This window comes from Tripterygium wilfordii, chromosome 20 (assembly GCF_013401445.1).
Source record: "Tripterygium wilfordii isolate XIE 37 chromosome 20, ASM1340144v1, whole genome shotgun sequence".
In the NCBI taxonomy this organism is placed as follows: domain Eukaryota; kingdom Viridiplantae; phylum Streptophyta; class Magnoliopsida; order Celastrales; family Celastraceae; genus Tripterygium; species Tripterygium wilfordii.
This window is the reverse complement of record NC_052251.1, coordinates 8,644,699-8,665,936: the sequence shown is the minus strand read 5'-3', so window position 1 is coordinate 8,665,936 and position 21,238 is coordinate 8,644,699. Positions and strand designations below refer to the sequence as shown.

General features: G+C 37.6%; 3 protein-coding genes across 3 annotated transcripts; 2 read left to right on the top strand and 1 right to left on the bottom strand.

The window, feature by feature from the left end:
• Positions 1-206: 206 nt before the first annotated feature.
• Positions 207-7,183, bottom strand: LOC119986927. The gene is made up of 7 exons (XM_038831616.1): positions 7,020-7,183; positions 2,707-2,821; positions 1,583-2,443; positions 850-1,058; positions 531-766; positions 318-438; positions 207-210 (listed from the first exon to the last, which is right to left on the bottom strand). The coding sequence occupies exons 1-7, from the start codon at positions 7,181-7,183 to the stop codon at positions 207-209; spliced, it is 1,710 nt and encodes a 569-aa protein (XP_038687544.1).
• A 93-nt stretch (positions 7,184-7,276) lies between these two features.
• On the top strand, positions 7,277-10,390 carry LOC119986926. Its single transcript, XM_038831615.1, has 8 exons — positions 7,277-7,372; positions 7,736-7,929; positions 8,284-8,362; positions 8,454-8,607; positions 8,752-8,850; positions 9,876-9,958; positions 10,042-10,119; positions 10,376-10,390. Exons 1-8 carry the CDS (start codon positions 7,277-7,279, stop codon positions 10,388-10,390), a joined length of 798 nt encoding a protein of 265 aa, XP_038687543.1.
• A 973-nt stretch (positions 10,391-11,363) lies between these two features.
• Positions 11,364-17,114, top strand: LOC119986760 (coatomer subunit alpha-1-like). Its single transcript, XM_038831438.1, has 5 exons — positions 11,364-11,589; positions 12,460-12,954; positions 13,645-15,464; positions 15,572-15,826; positions 15,899-17,114. Exons 1-5 carry the CDS (start codon positions 11,382-11,384, stop codon positions 16,979-16,981), a joined length of 3,861 nt encoding a protein of 1,286 aa, XP_038687366.1. The 5' UTR covers positions 11,364-11,381; the 3' UTR covers positions 16,982-17,114.
• The last annotated feature ends 4,124 nt before the right edge of the window (positions 17,115-21,238 follow it).

Sequence of the window (21,238 nt, the reverse complement as noted above, 5' to 3'; positions counted from 1 at the left end):
AGATTGTTTTCTTATATGTTTTAGGAGTTGTTTTCATTTTATATACTTTATTAGGTTTATATATTGGATTAAGGCTTGGTTCGGGGGATGGTGTCCCTTGTCGGTCACGTTCTTGTGGGAATAGGTACACTTCGGTATACCTTAGGAGAGAGGGGCGTGACACCATGTCTGGCATTGTCATCCAATGCTCAAATGGTGCTGCAACATCATCTGGAAAAAAGTTCAGTGAGCATATAACACTATATGACCTCTTTTCACCACCAAGTATTTCAACATATTATTTCCAAAATGCGTCCAACTCTGCCATCAGGTTATACCGAACATTGGGCCATTCATCTTCCCTATGACCAAGACACACAGCTATCAATCGAAAGCCACAATTTCCATCTGCTTTTACATCTTGTACATCCCTAATGTAAAGATCAGTATAGCTGGAAACTGATCAATAGAGGATCGTAAAGAGTAGTTTTCATTTCTTTGCATCGAACTTCCTTGTGTAGAGAGAGACTGAGTATTGTAAATAGAGAAACAACTATGTCTCGTTGGTTCATTAAAGTTGAAAAAATCATACTCAAAGATCTTCGATTCGGGTCGTCCCGATGAAGAATTGCGTCTGTTAGGCTCCTGAGGCTGAACAAATTCACTCCTATCGACAACAGATGCAGCTGGATTGTTACAGGTGGTGGTGGCTACCTTTTTCTTTGTGGACGGACGCCCTCTAGTGTTGGTCTTCACAGCCGGTTCACGGAGAGAAGTTGTTGCAGGTCTGAATATTTCCCTCAATTTCCTTAGCCAACTGAGTTTAACATGTCTTGTCTGCTGCTTGAACTGTTTTATGAATATTTGTACATCAGCACTATATCGATGTCATCATCCTCAAGCGTCTGACAAGGCAATAGATCAAGCTTTCCCCAAAATTTATCAATGGCATCAAGCGGTACAGTATGACCCTTGCTCACGTACATGACTTGTTCGTGAGCACACGGTAGTCCGTAGCTCCTACGAAGGTGACATCCGCATTTGTAAGCAATTTGTCCAACATCTTTCGACCGCTCAAACTTGATCAACATTAGATTCAACGCCTCAATTGAAACAAAACCACATAAATCCCGAAGGTGTTGTATATTGAATCAGTGTTGGACGATGGTTCGGCTTCTCTTAATGCTAGTTTTGATAGCTGTATCTTGAGACAAGATAGCCTCATGGATCCATGACATAGATCTGTCCAAGTCTGACTGTGACGAGCTCAAATATCTTTTTAGCTTAGCATGCTGACCCTATTAGTCGTGTGGTTCCCGAAATGTAGATATTTGTCGGTCTAGGCAGATACAAACATCTCCTTATATGGTGTCAGTCATACATCTTTAAGATATTTTATCACTGTCGGGAACTTCTGTAAGACTACTTCAAGGCATTCCATATTATTTATGTACGCGCTCTCATTTTCAGACTCGATCACCGTAGTCCACATATGGTAGAATGCATTCCATGCTCTATTGTCTTGTATTGATGGTTTGCATTTGGTTAAAATACTTTGATAGATGTGTCATCTACAGAGTAGTTTGGAAGCCTCGAGAAATACCTGAGCACACGCTTTCATTAGTCCCAACTCTCTATCCGTAATGATAACTCGTGGGCTAGTGCATCTATGCATTGCAGGTCGCAAACATTCCAAAGCCCATGTATAACTGGCCTCTTTTTCTGAGTGTAAATATGCAAACGCTATACAAAAAGTCTGACTAGTTGAAGTAACACTGACAATTTCTATGAGAGGCAACCCGTACCTGTTGGTTTGATATGTCGCATCCATCGACAACACGTCCGGGAATGCACGTAATCGATCTAGCGAGCTAGGATGTGCAAAGAATAAAGCTTCAAGCTCATTGGTTGTATGGTTTGCCCGATAATCGAAAAAGTATTCATAGTCTTTGAGGAATGAGAACACAAATTGCATCCATGATTGACCCGATCTCTCAGCGGTCTTGTGCTTCTTACGTGCATTGTATATAGTTCTGATGGTGCTCACGTTGTTTGGATCTCGCTTTTTCAACTCCGTCAATATGTCCCGTGACTTGGCATTTTGCACAAACATGTCAACCATAATTTGAATTTCAGCTTCAGAAAGCCAACCAGGGTACGAATGTCCCTCCATATATGATGCTTGATCATGGTTATGCTCCGCACACACCACCTCCACCATCCAATCATCTTCGTGCTTCATTTTACTCCCTCTCAATTGGATCGGACATTCTATTTTTTTGGTGCCAATCTGCTTCAATGAGGGTTTCTTGCTTTGGTAATTGCCATCGCGATCACATTTGAAGTGTAATTTATGTTTTTTATCGAGCCCACCAATATTTGATCTATAAATGACGATGACATATCCCAATTCACGTCTAGTTTGTTGAACCCAATCGATCAAAGATTGTCGTGATTTGAACACCTGATAATGTGTTAGTTCTTATTAGAAACTTACGAATATTCATTCAACATTACAAATATTCATTCATATTTTGATTGACTAAAACATTATACTATATCAGTTTCAAATTCACATCTATCGTCAACTTTGATATTATCTGCCATCTCGTCCGCATGTTCGTCTTCTTGCTTTATTTCGGCTGAGATAAAATCACCCTACCAAATAAAAAACACACTAAATAAAAAATATTTACTTAAAAATATTAAATCAGTATATGTATTTACATGTTCACTGAAACTGCTTGGCGAATGATAGTCGAAAAGATCGCTGAAGTAATCCATATCCACAATAGATCTCGGCTGCACTTTATAGCTAGGTTCCAATTGACTACCCAAAACTCTGCATATATAAAACCAGTTATTGAAAAATAAAGTAACAGGAAAGATCAGTAACAAGAGATGGGTCCTAAAGGCCCACTTTGGGAAGAGATTTTAGTAGGAATGACGAGGTTGGGTTACAAGAGGAATTCCAAGAGATACAAGGAAAATGGGAGATATATATAGGTGTATATGGGAGGTGTGGGTTGCACTATAATGGAGCTTGTACAGTAGCCAGAGCTAGCTAGTTTCTAGTTCCTTCAAAATCAACTATAGTTGCACCTGTATATGTGAAATGATATCACCTGAATTGAAGCAGAGGAATATCACGTTTGTTGGAGCAGAGGAATCTCACGTTTATTGGGCATCACACGATAAAAATGCCACACATGTTATAAGTGCTACATTTATGTGGGTAATGAGATTATTTTTTTTTATATCATCCACAAATTGGAACAGACCCCAAAAAATGAGCCCTTTAATTTTTTTTAAGAGACAAGTCAGTCAATGAATGAAATGAGTACTATGTCTCCCTTGATTTGTACCTTATATAGGCGTGGTTTGTACTACTTTATAGGGGAGGGGGGTTTGTATATAGCTACCCTTCTCTTTGTGATAGACCCCTACAGTCATTTTTAACATATCCTATTTCATGTACTAGGAATTTTCAAACCACATTTAACTAATCGGTAGTGCTAGATATACATAACCAAACATCCCTAAATATCCCTAATACACATGGCATGCCACTTAAGCCAGATGACATGGTAATTTTTTGAATTTCAAAAAAATTAAAACCCAGACTAAAAAGATGTGCAACCCTCTCCACTTTCCTACACTTCCCTTGCTCTCTCTCCCACTTTACCTTACTTTCTCCCTCACTTTCTCTTCCTCTTAGAGAAAACAAAGAGAGACTTTTTCAAACAAGTCGAAGATTCGAGAAGCCTAGAGAAAATGAGAGAAGTTGATACCCATTTTCAACGGCGACGGCCAACCAATATTCCATTTCCGGCGGTGATTCGACCGGTTTTCGCTCATAGATGATATGGAATCCATGGATATGTGTTTTATGTAACGATTTGTAAGCAAAAGTGGTATTTGATGTGAGTTTTGAGATTTATTCGATTCTGGGGTCTTTCATATTGTGGGTTTGTTTGTTTGGGGTCTTCCATGTTGTGACTTTGGTGGTTTGGGGTTTTTCTAATTTTATTAATTAGTTACATATTTTGTTTTGCCCTGATTTGATTTTGAAAATTTGAAAATCGGTTTGTAGATTGTAAGTCAGATATTGTGTAATTATCATCCAAAACAATGTAATCAAGGTCATATACTATGTAATTATCAACCGAAACAATGTAATAGGACCTGTGTAAAATGAGACAGTCATATCTTCACAGGTTGGTTTGTTTGGGTTGGTGGGTTGCTGCTATTCTTTCTTGGCTGGTTGTGGGTTTGTTTGTTTTGGATCTTCCACATTGTGGATTTGTTTGTTTAGGGTCTTTCATGTTGTGGCTTTGGTGTTTGGAGTCTTTGATGTTGTGGGTTTTTTTTGTCTTTGATGCTTATGTTGTTTGTGCCTCAGAGCTGATTGGGCTGCTCTCCTATTTCTCTGGATGTTCAAATATCTATTTAGGGCTCGACATCGGGCCTGGCTGGTTGTGGGTTTGTTTGTTTTGGATCTTCCATATTGTGGATTTGTTTGTTTAGGGTCTTTCATGTTGTGGCTTTGGTGTTTGGAGTCTTTGATGTTGTGGGTTTTTTTTGTCTTTGATGCTTATGTTGTTTGTGCCTCAGAGCTGATTGGGCTGCTCTCCTATTTCTCTGGATGTTCAAATATCTATTTAGGGCTCGACATCGGGCCGGGCCGGCCTACTTTTTTGGGCCTAGGCCAGGCCCTTGCCCCGACTCGATTTAGTTCTTCGGGCCCGGCCTGGGCCCATAAAGCTCGGGCTTCGGGCTCGAGTCGGGCTCTCACGGCCTGTCACTATTCATCCTCTTTGAAAATTATAAAATTAAATTGTTCATCATAGGATTCGAACTCGGGATTTTTAGATAAGAAAATAATGAATTGACCAATAAGCCAAAGCCACTTTCATGTTATATTTGTCAACTAATTAAACTATTATCTTTACATTACCACCTGTTATATTTTTAACACAATTAAATAATTTTAGTTTTACTTAATGAGTATTGATTTTAAATTTTATATTATACACATATATAGTTTTAAATAGTTTAATTTTATACTTATTTTATAAAATCTTAGGATTTTAAGATTTTATCAACATTTATGAGTAGATGGTCATATTATGGCTTTAGGGTTAGTGCTTAGGTTTAGGGTTTAGGATTTAAGATATTTAGGGTTTAGGCCATTTAGGGTTTGGGTCTTTAGGGTTAAGGGTTTAGGGTTTAGGGCCTTTAGAGTTTTGGAGTTTAGGGTTTTGGGGTGTATAATATATATACATACATATACATACATTGTAATAATATATATACATATACATACATACATACATATATATATGTATGTATGTATGTATGTATGTATATATATGTATATATGTATGTATATATATGTATGTATGTATGTATGTATGTATGTATATATATTACATATATATATATATGTATATATATGCAGACAGTGCATGCATATATACAAATACACAGACAGTGTGCACTGTCTGTGTATGTATATATATATATGTGTGTGTATGTATATATATATGTAAATATATACATATTATATACATATAAAAATAAATCATTATTTCAATGTGTAATTACACTGATAACTTTTAATTACAAAACAAGTGAATAATGACATTATTCCAATGCGTAATTACATATTGATATTTTTAATTACATTATTGTGATCATATTTACACAGTTCCCAATATATTGCTCTAACGTCGTAATTAAAAATTATCTTCTCAAAATTATATAAAATCTATGGAATCATAAAAAAGACTAAGTTCAAAACATACAAATATCAATGTGAATCCAATTTGTTTTCTCTTTTAATGCACTCGGCAATATATATATAATTACATTGTTTACAAGTCCAATTACACTGTATAACTTTTAACTACATATTATATTGTCTTAATTATATCTCATAAACCGTCTGAATGATTACAAAACAACAGTGGATAATTACATTATTTCAATTCGGAATTACACCTTGAAAATTCTAATTACATTATTGTGGTCATATTTACACATTGATTTAGGCGTTGTCATAACTCTCTTCTGCATGAGAGAAAAAAGTATAAGCAAGAAAGAGAAAAAAGAAGAAGGTAAAAAGATATAACGAAGAAGACAGTAGAGAGAGAAATAACTTTAATCTACAATTCAATGCATTTAATTGTGTCTGACAAAGTACGAGAGAGAAACAACTTAATTGATAAGATAAGGACAAAATAGAGGAGAGAGAGGCGGGAACATATAGACTCATGTGGCTCTACATATAAATATTTTATTACCACATTCCTAGGTGGCATTCACATGTGGCTATTATGTACACTTATGGAAAAAGATTCTATGGAAGATTAACATTTTCCTTAACTAATACATCACAAAGGAACCTAAACCAACTTGCTGAGGTAACCATATTATGCAAACCAATAGCCATCGTCACTGAGAGAACTATGGGCATAGCAATTGGAATTCCTCCAATAAGAAGCACAAGAAGATTGTCAATCCCAGGATGATTTTTTCGGTTTAGAATAGGATACATAACTATAAGAACAACCACAATAATTGCTCTTTGTTTGGGCATGGATAATGCATTGTCACATTGAGAAATGTGTTTTGCTAATGTGACTGTATTGGGAGATGTGTTTTGTTGATATGGATGAGAATGAAAATGAAATGTCTTTTGAAGTTATACAATGGCATAAATTTGCTGGCTACGTTTTTGGCGCCAAATACAACCAACCTAATTATATATACACAATACACATATATTGTTCTATATATATATATATATATATATATGTATATGAATTTTCACATAACGGTCTAATGCAAGGGTGTAAAATAAGGGTCTATATTTATACCATTGATTTGAAACATGTGAGACCCAAAGCAGTGGACCTGACTTGTTATCTTATTCATCCACACCAATAAATTAATGTAACCCTTATTTTACACCCTTACATTATACCCTTATGTGAAAAATCCTATATGTGTGTGTAAATCACATGCGATTTTCAGACCTCAATTCCGTGACTTTGTTGTATACGAAATTGGTAGTTGGACTTCTGGGCCCCAAATGGCAATGGGCAAACAAGCATTGAAACATCGCTTCTTGGAAGCTTAGGCCATCATTTTTGGGACAATATAACAGCCCCATTGGAGCCCAGTTTTTTGCTTGGCCCATCATTAAGGACATTATATTGCACTTTTGGACTAGCATAAGTGCTTCATTGTGAGTGCTCTAATCTCTATTATCATCCCTATAGCAATTGAATAGATGCAGAAGGTCCCTATTGCAGTCAGCACCTATATGATGCACAACAAACAAGAGAAATCAGAATTGCCAGCCTGGTGCAGTCCCCGGAGGAACTGGGTGAAACTACCAGAGATTAGCCAGTACACTTAATAGGAAACCACATAAGTAAAAGGGTGATCATGAAAGAGCACTCCAAATCACACTGAATATGCATTGATCTATTCAACTGTTAATAAGGTAAGAACAAACTACAAACAATCTCTCTAGAGATTTCTTGATAAGCCAACTACTCGACAACTGCAGAAACAACCAAACTTAAAAAGCCTAAGGCCACAATGGCTAGAAAAACAAGACAAGACCACTGACAAAAGAACACAGCTTTTTGGACAATACCCAACACATTGAATCTTCTTTTTGTCATAGTCTGCTATATTTTCTAAATGTTATATTTATTTACTTTTATTTCCTGCAAAAATTCAGTCATTGTGGAATCTAAGACAGTTTCGAGATGAGTTCTTGAGGAGATCGGCTGCAGAACACGTTCATGTGGGAGATCCTTGTGTTGTTTGTGCTTTATATGATATTTTTACGGTTCTGAGTACTGCATCTGCTGATACACAAAGGGAACCTGTTGTCCCTACTTCGTTGAGCCTGAGGATAGCTCTAAGCAATTTGTATCCTAATAGTAATTTTTTCCAAGGGGTAGTTTGACATAACCAATTTGTGTGCCTTTTCTCTCATGCATTTAAAATTGTGTTTTTTCTTGACTTGGTCATAAGTGTTGAATTTTCATGTAATAAATTATGATGAAAACGATGGAATCAACAGGCTCAGATATATGAATGATGCTTCTGAAGTATTGGTTGTACTTTTCGATGGCCTTCATCGATCATTTACACCTGGTTCAAGTGTTTTGATAATGAATCATTGGATAGTAATTGCACGGGAGGTTGGGATTGCGCAAATGATGCTTGTATGGTGCATTCACTTTTTGGAATGGACATCTTTGAACAAATGAATTGCTGCAGCTGTGGAATGGAGTCCAGACATCTGAAGTACACTTCATTCTTTCATAATATAAATGCAAGCGCCCTCCGAACAATGAAGGTATATATCATATGATAACTTCTTGTTATTTCTTATTAGGTTGAAGATTGTTTTATTTCATCCTTGTAACTTATTTTTCTTTCACAAGCAGGTTATGTTTCCCAGAAGCTCCTTTGATGAACTTTTAAATTTTGTAGAGATGCATCATCAGTTAGCTTGTGATTCTGAGTCTGGTGGCTGTGGTCAGACTCAGCCCAACCATATCCATCACTTTCTTTCCAAGCCGCCATATGTTTTTACCACAGGTATCTGTCTCCAATGTTCTTGATTTAGTTAACAGTGATGCATTCCAAAGGAAATGTGTGATTTTTTTTTTGTTTAGGGTTTAGGGATGACAGAATACATGTGAGACAGTGAGAGTGCTAATGATATAATGGCTACATTGGCAGCCCTAAACAAGGTTTTGAAATCCGGATCAGTCCTTGAACCTGAAAATCCTTCGGTTCACGATTTAAATGGTAAATCGGGGTCAAAACCGGATTCGACTGGTCAGTTCTGTCAAATTTATTGAACCGGAAAAGTACCCGATCATCGGTTGAACAGGCCGGTCCGGTCCAGTTTTCAAAACCCTAGCCCTAAGTACTGAGATTGATATGAGCATCCTTTATCGTGGTCTAGATCCAAAAAAACCCACATCTCTTGGTTTCCGTCGTATGTATTGGACGACATCAAACGAAAATGTGAATTTTGTGAGATTCTCTTATTCTTTATGAATTTTGGTATCTAAGCACGGTCTTGTACTAGAAGGAAGAAATCCATATGGATTTTAATGTCACTACAACAGGATCTACTTTTTGTGGCGACAAAAGTCGCCGTATATACATTATCATGTCGCCGCAATATTATTTTGCGACAACATAAATCAGTCGTCGTAAAGTGTCACAAAAGGTTCTGTCACAAAAGGTATTTGCGGCGACAATATATGTCACCGTAAAATGGTGAACCTTTTGTGGCGACATTTTTGATGCCGTAAAATATTAGTCTATTATGGCGACAAAAGTATCACCGCTAAATATCATTGATTTTTTGCGGCGACGTAAAGTTTGCCATATAATGTATGTATGTTACGGCGATAGGATTGTCGCCGGAAAATAGTTTAGCGGCGACAAGAAGTCGCCACACAATGTTACTTTTAGTGGCATACCATATTATCGCCATGGAAAATGAATTGAGTATGAAACTCATTTTGTGGCGATAGGATGTCGCCACATAGGGTCATTTTAAAAGAATTTTTTTGTTATTTATTTATTTATTTTAAAAGAATTTTTTTCAATCCATATGGATTTTAATGTTGTGAAATCTTGTTTCTTGAAAACAAAGTGAAAGAAATAAAATAAATACGAGTATGACAAAAGCAGGAATGGTAATAAATGATGCAGTTCAACTTTCCGATCATAGGTTTAGTAAAGAACATATGAAACATTTTCTTATGATAAATGGAAGAAGACTTTCTAAGTATTTCCATTTTCAAGCCAAAATAAAGGTCTTCATCTTTTTATGCTTGAAAATAAAGGTCTTCTTTATTTATTTATTTATTTAATTTTGTCTGATCACGAGCATGAAAAGTGGATCATGTATGACGATAAGACTGTCAAGGTAAGTAAACCTTTTGTAGTAGTGCATCCTGCTGTCTTTTATGTGCCTCTTTTCTTCTGTTACAATTTGCACTTGATGCCTAGGTTGTTGTTGGCTGGACCAATGTTCTTACCGTGTGCCAAAGAGGGCACTTACAACCTCAGGGTCTGTTCTTTGAAGCTGTAACCTAGTTTTTTGGTGGAAATTTTTCTTATTATTTCTACAGTAAATACCACTGAGTTAAATGTGGTTTGGGCTTTGGTGAGGCTTGTCCATAGTGATGCATTGCACAGCTTACACCCATGAAAAACTCAGATAGTAGAAGCTCACTGCATTTCTCCTATGCATGATTTGCTTTGGGTTTGGAGATTGACAAATTTCTTTAATTGGATTCACAAATTACGTTCATTATCACAATAAATTGTTCGATTGAATCAGGTTCATGAGAAATAGGTATCTTTGTTTTGAACTTTTAATTAGGTTTTGATTAAAGTTTTCTTTCACTCAAAATTATATTTTATCCATATGTCGAGACTTATTGATCATTGATTATTTTTGTTTGTTTCGGTGATATATATTTGGTGCACAGGAATGTGCTTCGTAGATCCGATAGAGATCAGTCTCCTATGAATTGATTCAAAATCATTGTTTTTTTTTTGTTTGTTTAGTTTGCCCGAGTATATTTTGGTGTCGTCTAGTTTAGTATGGTGTAGTCCGATATTTGTAATTTTTTTGGCTTTTTTGTGACGTTAAGTTTAATATTTGATATCATGGAGTAAAATGTTGGTTTCAACCCCCTTAAGAATCAGGTTCATGATAACTCGATGAACCCTAAATTGTTATGCAATTTTTCATGTGTGTCCGAAGTTCGATTCCAACCGCAAATGTAATTTTATGTGATATTTTAAAAAAATTTGACATCTCTTGAACTTGAAAGGAAAATGAAAACAAAAAAAAAAAAAAATTCTCTACCATACTCGATTTAAAATTACAAAACTGTCCTCCAATTTTCGCTCTAAAAACAAACCCAACTTCCCTCCTAGCTCTAAAGACAAACTCAACTTCCCTCTAAAGTCTAAACAAACAAAAACGAACACTCTCTTATCGAAGTGCATTTGTTGGGGGTGATTTCAGATGCGATAGAGAGCTACTCTTGATTCCTTCATCTGATCTGAGGTAAAATCGTCGTCAATTTTCTCTCCCTCAAAACCATCGGATTTCCTAGATCTGTTATCGATTGACCTCCTGTGATTTTGAATTCTCAGCCTGTTTGATCACCAAGAAAATTCAATTCTGTATCTTGGATGATTTCAGTAAACTGTTACGGAATTTTGGCCCTCTGTATTTAACAATTATTGTTCTGATTTGATCTAGTGTCTGAGGGTGCTTCTCTGTTTGTCTGTGGTTGTTTATAGATTTGAAGAGTTTTGTTTGATTGAAGAAAATGTTGACAAAATTTGAGACGAATAGTATCAGAGTGAAGGGACTGAGTTTCCACAGCAAGCGGCCATGGATCCTGGCGAGTCTTCAAAGCGGCGTGATCCAGCTATGGGACTATCGAATGGGAACTCTGATAGACAGGTTTGACGAACATGTTGGGCCCGTTCGTGGCGTTCATTTCCACAAATCTCAACCACTTTTTGTGTCTGGAGGTACGATCCTTTTTTCCCCTTTCATTTTAGATTCTCTTGCTGGCTAGTGCCTGCTCTATGCATGATGTTATGATTCTCGTCATCATTTTTGTTGATTATATTGGTTGATCTGTGGATTATGACCGTGCTTGTTCCTGTGATAATTTTATGGAACGATATCATGAATGTGCCTGTTTTGGCTGGTTGATTGTCGATTTCTGTAGATCTTGGCTTCTAAGCTCTGTGTACGTTTCATGGATTCTCTCAATGAACGAGAAAGGGGAATGTGGTTTCAGAATTTGTGATTGTTTTACCTTCATGTAGTAAATTGGATCAGCTCAGTGGAGACCATAATGAGGGGAATAGACATATCATCATGTCAAGACTCTCAGTTTTATTGTTCTTGTGTATTATACATTATGGAAACAGGATTTGATTTCACTCACCTTCCACCGACTGTTGCTTCATTCGAGTTTGTGCATTGACCTTGTGCAATGTCATATTGACTCTACTCCCTAAGCGTCATTGTGAAATAAAACTTATATTTATCAAGATTATGTGTACAGTATTTTTTGTTACGGGTACATCTAGCTTTGATGAAGACATGATTTGTACCAGATATCTGGTATAACAGCCAAGGGCTCGTAGCCTCAAAAATAGCTGGCGCTGTCAATGTCAGTCGAGAAATGAATTGTTCTTTGGTTGAATTTTGTTGCTATGCTCCAAACTTTGTTTTTTCTTTATCTAATTGTATCACTTCTGAAAAGATTTGAGGATTGTAAATATTCTTGAAGTGGAATATCGTGTTTGCTTTCTGATCTAATTTCCCATTGCTTATGGGAAGAAGTTGTTTATGCCTTGCGTGCACTGTAAGCTTTCTGGCTTTTGCAGGAGGTGATTACAAGATCAAAGTTTGGAACTATAAGTTGCATCAGTGCCTATTTACACTTCTTGGACACCTTGATTACATTCGCACTGTGCAGTTTCATCACGAGTATCCATGGATTGTGAGTGCCAGTGATGATCAGACTATTCGCATATGGAACTGGCAGTCTCGCACTTGCATTTCTGTATTGACGGGCCACAATCACTATGTTATGTGTGCCTCATTCCACCCCAAAGAAGACCTTGTTGTATCAGCCTCTCTAGATCATACTGTACGTGTTTGGGATATTGGTGCCCTGAAAAAGAAGACTGTCTTCCCTGCAGATGACATCCTACGGTTGAGTCAGAAAAACACAGATCCGTTTGGCAGTGTGGACGCTGTTGTTAAGTATGTCTTGGAAGGTCATGAACGGGGAGTCAACTGGGCTGCTTTCCATCCTACTCTGCCTTTGATTGTCTCAGGTGCAGATGACCACCAAGTGAAGTTGTGGTGCATGAACGGTAATTATATTTGAAAGTCTGCATTTTTTTTAATTTATTGGTCCTTATCTATGGCATTATCTATTGAAATTTACTTCGTTAGCAATTAGAACATAGTTGTTGTGTTTATATTCAACATTCAATTCCCTGCTCTGTGATGGAAACAGAAGTTTAGTGTTGCCTCAAAATTGGTACAGAGAAAATCGTTAGAAACCTTCTTCTTTTTTGTGTGTGGATTCTGGCATTCTGCATCAGGTGATGCAAATATCCTAGAATTATGATTTATTTTGAACTTTATAAGTCTTTTCTGGCTGGATTTGAGTATGTTTTTTTTATATTTTCTTACTTTACGTATTTGTCAGGCCTGAATTTCAAAATCATAATTTGTAGCTACTATTATTAATTTTATACTATGATATATTATCAAGTATTGTCAAAGTCATAGTCTGATTCGTATTTTGTCGAAAGTTGGTATATCTTTTATAAGGAAAGTTTTGACAGAATTAGTGTCTGAGGAGTGAGGAGTCTCTAACCTTAGATGACTCTTCCGAGTCAATAGATTCTAATTATCTCGTACTTTTTTTAAAATTTATATGCATCGTTTGGTTTCTTGTATTTTTGGCCCTAGTAGGCTAATATTCAGCTAGAAAAACCCTTTTTGTCCATGTTCTAAAGCTCTACAACTGAGGTGATTATGCATGTTCTTTTCAGACACAAAGGCTTGGGAAGTGGGCACCTTGAGTGGGCACATGAATAATGTTTCATGTGTTCTGTTCCATGCCAAACAGGATATCATTGTTTCCAATTCAGAGGACAGAAGCATCCGCGTGTGGGATGTCACTAAGCGAACTGGTGTTCAGACTTTCCGATGGAAGCATGACCAATTTTGGATTCTTTCATGTCACCCTGAGATGAATCTCCTAGCTGCTGGACATGACAGCGGAATGATTGTTTTTAAGTTAGAGAGAGAGAGACATGCCTTTGCAGTAAGTGGTGATTCTTTGCTCTATGCCAAAGACCGGTTTCTGAGATTCTTTGAGTTTTCAACTCAAAAGGACACACAAGTTATTCCAATCAGACAGCCTGGGTCATTCAGCTTGAACCAGAGCCCAAGGACCCTTTCTTATAGTCCTACTGAAAATGCTGTCCTTCTCTGCTCAGATGTGGATGGTGGATCCTATGAGTTATATATCATCCCTAGCAGCAACGTTGGTAGGGGTGATAACATGCAAGAGGCAAAAAGAGGTATCGGGGGATCAGCTGTATTTATTGCTCGGAATAGGTTTGCGGTGCTTGACAAAATTGGCAACAAAGTTATAGTGAAGAACCTGAAAAATGAGGCTGTTAAAAATGTTGAACTCAAATTTCATGCAGATGCAATATTCTATGCTGGTACAGGTAACATGTTGTGTAGGGCAGTGGATAGGGTGCAAATTTTTGATCTCCAGCAGAGTGCAGTTCTTGGTGAACTTCACACACCTTTTATCAAGTATGTTGTTTGGTCTAATGATATGGAGAGTGTTGCCTTGCTCAGCAAACATGCCATCATCATTGCTAGCAAGAAGCTTGTACATCAATGCACTCTTCAAGAGACAATTCGTGTAAAAAGTGGTGCATGGGATGATAAGGGTGTTTTCATTTATACAACTCTTAATCACGTTAAATACTGTCTCCCAAATGGAGATAGTGGGATAATCAGAACCCTCGATGTCCCAATATACATCACAAAGGTTTCTGGAAACACCCTCTTTTGCTTGGATCGCGATGGGAAGAATAGGTCAATAGTTATTGATGCAACTGAATATATGTACAAGCTGTCTCTGTTGTGGCAGAGGTATGATCATGTTGTGAGCATGATTAGGAACTCACGGGTTCGTGGGCAGGCAATGATTGCTTATCTGCAACAGAAGGGATTTCCTGAAGTAGCTCTCCATTTTGTTAAGGATGACAAAACTCGTTTCAATTTGGCACTGGAGAGTGGAAACATTCAAATTGCTGTTGCATCAGCTAAGGAGATTGATGAGAAAGATCACTGGTATAAATTGGGGGTGGAAGCACTTCGCCAAGGCAATGCAGGTATTGTGGAGTATGCCTATCAGAGGACGAAGAGTTTTGAGAGATTGTCTTTCCTTTATCTCATAACTGGTAATATGGAGAAGTTGTCGAAGATGCTGAAAAACGCAAAAGTGAAGAATGATGTCATGGGTCGGTTTCATAACACCCTATATCTGGGTGATGTCCAGGAACGTGTCAAGATCTTGGAGAATGTGGGCCACTTACCTCTTGCTTATATCACCGCTAAAACCCATGGTCTACAAGATACAGCTGAGCGATTAGCCGCTGAGTTGGGAGATAATATTCCATCTCTACCAAAGGGTAAGGTACCCTCCCTTTTGATGCCCCTGACTCCAATAATGTGTGCTGGTGATTGGCCTCTTCTGGGAATCATGAAAGGCATCTTTAAAGGTGGGCTGGATAATGTTGGCAGGGGTGCTGCAAAGTGTAAATTAAATATGCGCTGGAGCGACCAGGTATCTATTATGTTTAATAAATATGTATCGTCTGTTGGCCGCAGTTTGCAATTATTGTTATTATTTTTTCCTTTTCGACGTGTAATTTTATCATCGTAATTCTATAGCTCGGCAAGACTAGACTTCCTACAGGTGCAGCAAGGCAAGCACAAATGACATTCTTGGACTCCTGGCCACCCGTTATTCCACCTCGGCAGAATCAATGGCCCCATTTTAGGTTCAGGAATCGGGAGACCTTGCATGAGGAGTTGAATAGGCTGCCCGAGCATAGAGGGACTATGGAGTATGCTTGTATGCATGTCGAGGACTTCGGTCCAGCCTATCTTCGTGGATATGGCTGGAGAGGAGAGATCGAAGAAGAGGTTAACCTTCTGACCACTTTTTTCCTATTACCTCCATTTTTTCGTCTTTATCATTTCATATTTTCCTTGTAGCCGGCAATGTGGGATGATAACGAAGAAGAGGGATGCAGGGAACGTGAAGATTTGGAACTTCCCCCTGAGACAGACACACCTAAGGCTTCCACCAATGCTCGTTCTTCTGTGTTTGTGGCACCAACTTCTGGCATGCCTCTTAGCCATATTTGGATCAAGAGATCTTCACTCGCTGCTGAACATGCTTCAGCTGGCAATTTTGACACTGCAATGCGGCTGCTCAGCATGCAACTTGGAATAAGAAACTTTGGTCCATTGAAATCCATGTTTCTTGATCTTCACGCTGGCAGCCATTCCTATGTACGTGCTTTTCCATTAGCTCCTGTTACATCACTCGCAATTGGACGAGGATGGAATGAGTCAGCTATCCCTAATGTGAGGGTGCCACCAGCACTTGTGTTCAATCTCTCTCAGTTGGAGGAGAAACTTCAGATGGGCTATAAGGCAACTACTTCTGGGAAATTCAATGAGGCTCTTCATGTCTTCATTAGCATTCTTCATACCATTCCTCTGATTGTTGTTGAGTCGAGGAGGGAAGTGGATGAAGTCAGGGAGCTGATTATTACAGTCAAAGAATATGTTCTGGGTTTGAAAATGGAACTAAAGAGGAGGGAATTAAAAGATAATCCAGTACGTCAGCAGGAACTTGCAGCCTATTTCACCCATTGCAACCTGCAGTGGCCTCACTTACGCCTTGCTTTGCTAAATGCAATGACTCTGTGCTTCAAGGCAAAGAACCTCGCCACTGCTGCTAATTTTGCCCAGCGGCTACTAGAGACAAACCCCCCAAATGAGACCCAAGCAAAGACAGCAAGGCAAGTGCTGCAAGCTGCTGAGAGAGAGATGAACGATGCATATGAGCTCAATTACGATTTTAGAAACCCATTTGTGACTTGTGGAGCGACTTATGTGCCAATTTACAGTGGACAGAATGATGTTTCCTGCCCTTATTGTAGTTCTCGGTTTGTGCTGAGCCAGGAAGGGCAGCTATGCAGTGTTTGTGATCTTTCAGTTGTTGGGGCAAATGCTTCAGGATTGCTCTGCTCTCCTTCCCAGATACTATTGTTCAAGGTCGTAACTTGAGCTTCTGCGGCTTATGCGAAACTGAACTTTCTTCAAAAATTTTATTTCTATGTAGCTATTTTTCTTTTTACAATTTCATTAAAATGTTCGATCATAGAATAAACGACACATGAATGAGGCCACTTGTTAGTTGTTACCATCATCAGCCAAATGAGGTAGCTTACCATAACAATCAGAAGTGTAACTGGAGAAGGTCTCTGCTAATTTCATTGAAGTCCAAGGTACCTGTCATAAGGTTGCAACACCACCCTCAAAAATATGTAGTTCGGCCTCTGCTACTAGAAGTTCATTGTAATTGAATCAAAAATTAAGTTCATCATTAGATTTAGCTTCCAAATATACTTGTAACTAAAGAAAAGATATTATTAGTATCGCTCTAGCCAAAAACATACTTGAAACAACATTTTTGCCCTCCAATGCTACATTCAGGTCAAGAAGTTGTCGAGTATTGAGGTGGGCTGGACCCAGGTTTTTTGTGAAGGGGTGAAAAGTTGGTAGGCTGCCCCTGAAATATTTTTTAGAACTATTTATTAAAAAATTAACTAATTCTCATTGATTATATAACAAAATAAAGTGAAAAATAAAAAATATCACGGAATACATAGAGACCTCATACTTTGCAAAACATATTCCTATTTCAAGATGAATGCAATTACAATATTTAGACGAATAAATTAAATAAGAAACAATTTGGTTAGCTTCTCATTAGACGATGTCATCAATGAAGTTCGCAAAATAAAAAAGATAAATTCTTAATATTTTAGATGAATACACCCTTAATTAGTTTCTTATTAAGCAAAATTAATGAAGTTCGCAAAATAAAAAAGATAATTCTTAATATTTTAGATGAATACACCCTTTATTAGTTTCTTATTAAGCAAAATTAATGAAGTTCGCAAAATAAAAAAGATAAATTCTTAATATTTTAGATGAATACACCCTTTATTAGTTTCTTATTAAGCAAAATTTAAAAAAGGGAAAGAAAAAAAAAGGAGTCAAATTCTTTACTACTGCGCATAAAAGGGTAAGAAAAAAAAAAGAGTCAAATTCTTTACTACTGCGCATGAGAATGAGAATAGAACACGTGCTGTAGTAGTAAAACAAGATCTGCATGCATGTTGCAGTTACAGCTGCAAACTATTATATATATATATTTATATTTTTCAAAATTCAGATAGGGCAAGTGTCCACCCTAGACCCTATGTGGGTCCCCTGATTTTCACTCAAAACTCAAGCAAGTTATAATGAGAAGTCAAAAAGTAATGATTTACCTAGGAAATTAATAATAATTATATGTGCATGCCAATGGTTTATGTCCTCACCTTCATGGACGCCAGTAGACTCGTTTCAGGATGCCTATGAGGTAATATTTTTAAAACCAATGACATCCACCTAGGCAAGGGATCGGGTCACTAGTTCAACCAGTAAGTCATTGATTGAACCGTAAATTCAATTAAAAAATAAAAAATATATATTATAATTAAACTTAATGTTAAAAAATAAAAATAATTACCAAAATAATGAAATATGATCGTCCAAAAAATCTATATGTAATATTGACATTTGACAATATAATAATAATATATTATATTGACATATTGACATATTGATTATATTGATATATTTTGACAAGTGATAAGTGCTATTTAATATACATATATTGATATTATCATATTATATGGAAAAAAATGAAATACATATTATGAAATTACAAAATAATCCAATGTTTTACAGTCATTTAGCCCTAAAAAATCTCTTCGGTTTATATAAAACCTGTCGGGTCATCGGGTTTTTGGTCCAACCGCCCAATTTTACTAGTTTTCTCCAGATCACATGCTCAAATGGTAATATTGACAGAATCGTGCCGGCTTGGTGACCGGGTCATCGGTTTTCTGATCAGACCAACCGACACGATCCGGTTTTTAAAGCAGATCTATTAGGTAATGATTTTTGCATATTAGCATGTAAGTGCTCATTGACACAAAGCCGCACCTATCAACATGGTAGGAAGATCCCAACATCAGGAAGCAGAATGTTATAATTCATGACACCAATTCAAACATTCTCTGTCATGGACCTAACTAATCATTGGAAAATCGATTTACAAATGTTAGGATTGTCCAATCTTACAAACCACTACGCTTCCGCAACTTTTCAATGCATGACAAACCACCACGCTTCTGCATCGATGTTCGCATCAGCTGCAATATGCCTAAGGCTTTTAGGCGGCTAGGTCTTTCCCTTAGTATCCATTTTCACGGGGTCAATATGTAGCCCTTTACGCAGCCGAGCTCGTAACGTGCAGCCCACAATGCAGCCACACCAGTGAGATGTACTTTGACTCTAATACCAATTGTCATGAGCCTAACTAACCATTGAAAAATCGACTTACCAATGTTAGGATTGTCCAATCATATAAAGCACTTCACCAAACCACATCTTTTCGATGTGGGATGCGTGATATGGCCTTCCCATCTTGTTTATCCCATTTTCTTCTATACACAATTTATGACATCAATTCAAACATGTCTACGAAAATAAGGGCGATCCGATAGAGGTTATACATAGTGTAGGAAATCAGGGCGATAGCAAATGCGAATTAGTAGCGGAGCTCCTCAGGTGTTTACGGTGGGCAGTGGCAGTGGGCCTCTCCCTTCTCCTTCCATCAGTTCAACTTCATTAACTCTACCTTCTGACAGAAGGTAGTTTTTAAGGTGTTAAACTTCCTCTTTAATGTAAATGCTACCTTAACCCTGTTGATTCCAAATAGAATACCACGGTAAAGAGTAGTAAATACAACCTCAGCCTTGTTGATTTCACTGAATACCAAGGTAAGAAGGAAGAACGGCTGAGAAAGCTTTCTCGTTTCAATTTTAACAACTAACTATTACACGAAGGGGATAACAAACAAAACCTAGAACCATGGGCCAAAATCGAAAGACAAGCCCAACATTAAAAGTCCAGCTAACAAGAGGAAAGAAGGATGCAAGCCCAATACAAACACTACGAAATAAAACAAGAGAAATAGAATTTAGACAAGTAAGACTAGGCATTCTTATGCTCATATTCAAACACGTCGTTGGTTTGAATATGGCTGAGAAGCTTTAAGCGGTAGGCATAGGTGTTAATTTTGACGACGATTTCCAGAGGACCAATCTTTAGAGATGAGAGTTTACTATAAGCACCAGGCAAGAATCTATCTTTGGTGAGAACCGCCCAAACAAAGTCCCCACATCAAATTCAAGATGGTAACGTTTTTTATCTATAGCTTGCTTGTATTTGCCAATGGAGTCAAGAAGACGTTGCTTGGTAGCGTGATGAAATTGTTGAAGGTTGATGATAAAATTGATAGCCTTACCGTGCACGCGCGTCAAATCTAGGGTAGGAAGTAAATCCAAGGGGGTCTGTCGAGACAGGCTATAAACAATATAAAAGGGGTTCAAGCCCATGCTGCGGTTGACAAAGGAATTCAAGGCGAACTCCACGTGACATAAACAAAGGTCGCAAGATGTCAAATGATCTGCTACTAGACTGTGCAATAAATTCCCCAATAACAAATTAATAACCTCGGTCTGACCATCCATAAGAGGGTGGTAGGCATTGTTGAATTTGAGTTCAATATGGGTGAGTTTCCACAAACTCTGTCAGAAGTGAAAGATAAAACGAGTGTCATGATCAGACACGATAGATAGGGGTTGGCCGTTGAGGCGATAAGCATCGCAAAAATACAATTCCACGACTGGCATCCATAGTCTTTTTACAGGGCATAAAATGAACCATTTTGAAGAAACGATCAACAACCACATAGATAGCATCATACCCTTGCTGGTACACTGTCCAAGGCAATGAAGGGATCAGAAAGGGCATATATAAGCCTGCATTAGTGGACGTACCTTTAGACACTTGACAAATATGACAACTATCAACATAACGATAGATCTCGCGACGCATAAATGGCCAAAAATAAGAACTGGCGACCACTGCAAAAGATTTGTCACACCCCATATGGTTGGCATTATATACTTCCCTAATAATAAGAAGACGTAAACTACAATTAGGTATGCACAATTGGTTCCCACAAAACAAGAAACCATCAAGGAGGTGAAATTCAAAGGGTTTCCGAGCTGAAATGATAGCCAATACATCTGAGAAATAGGGCCTGAGGGATATAGAGTCTTCAGAATTTCAAAACCCACCACTTGAGTGTGTAATATGGAAATAAATTAGGCACGACAGCTGAGTACATTAGCAGCCCAA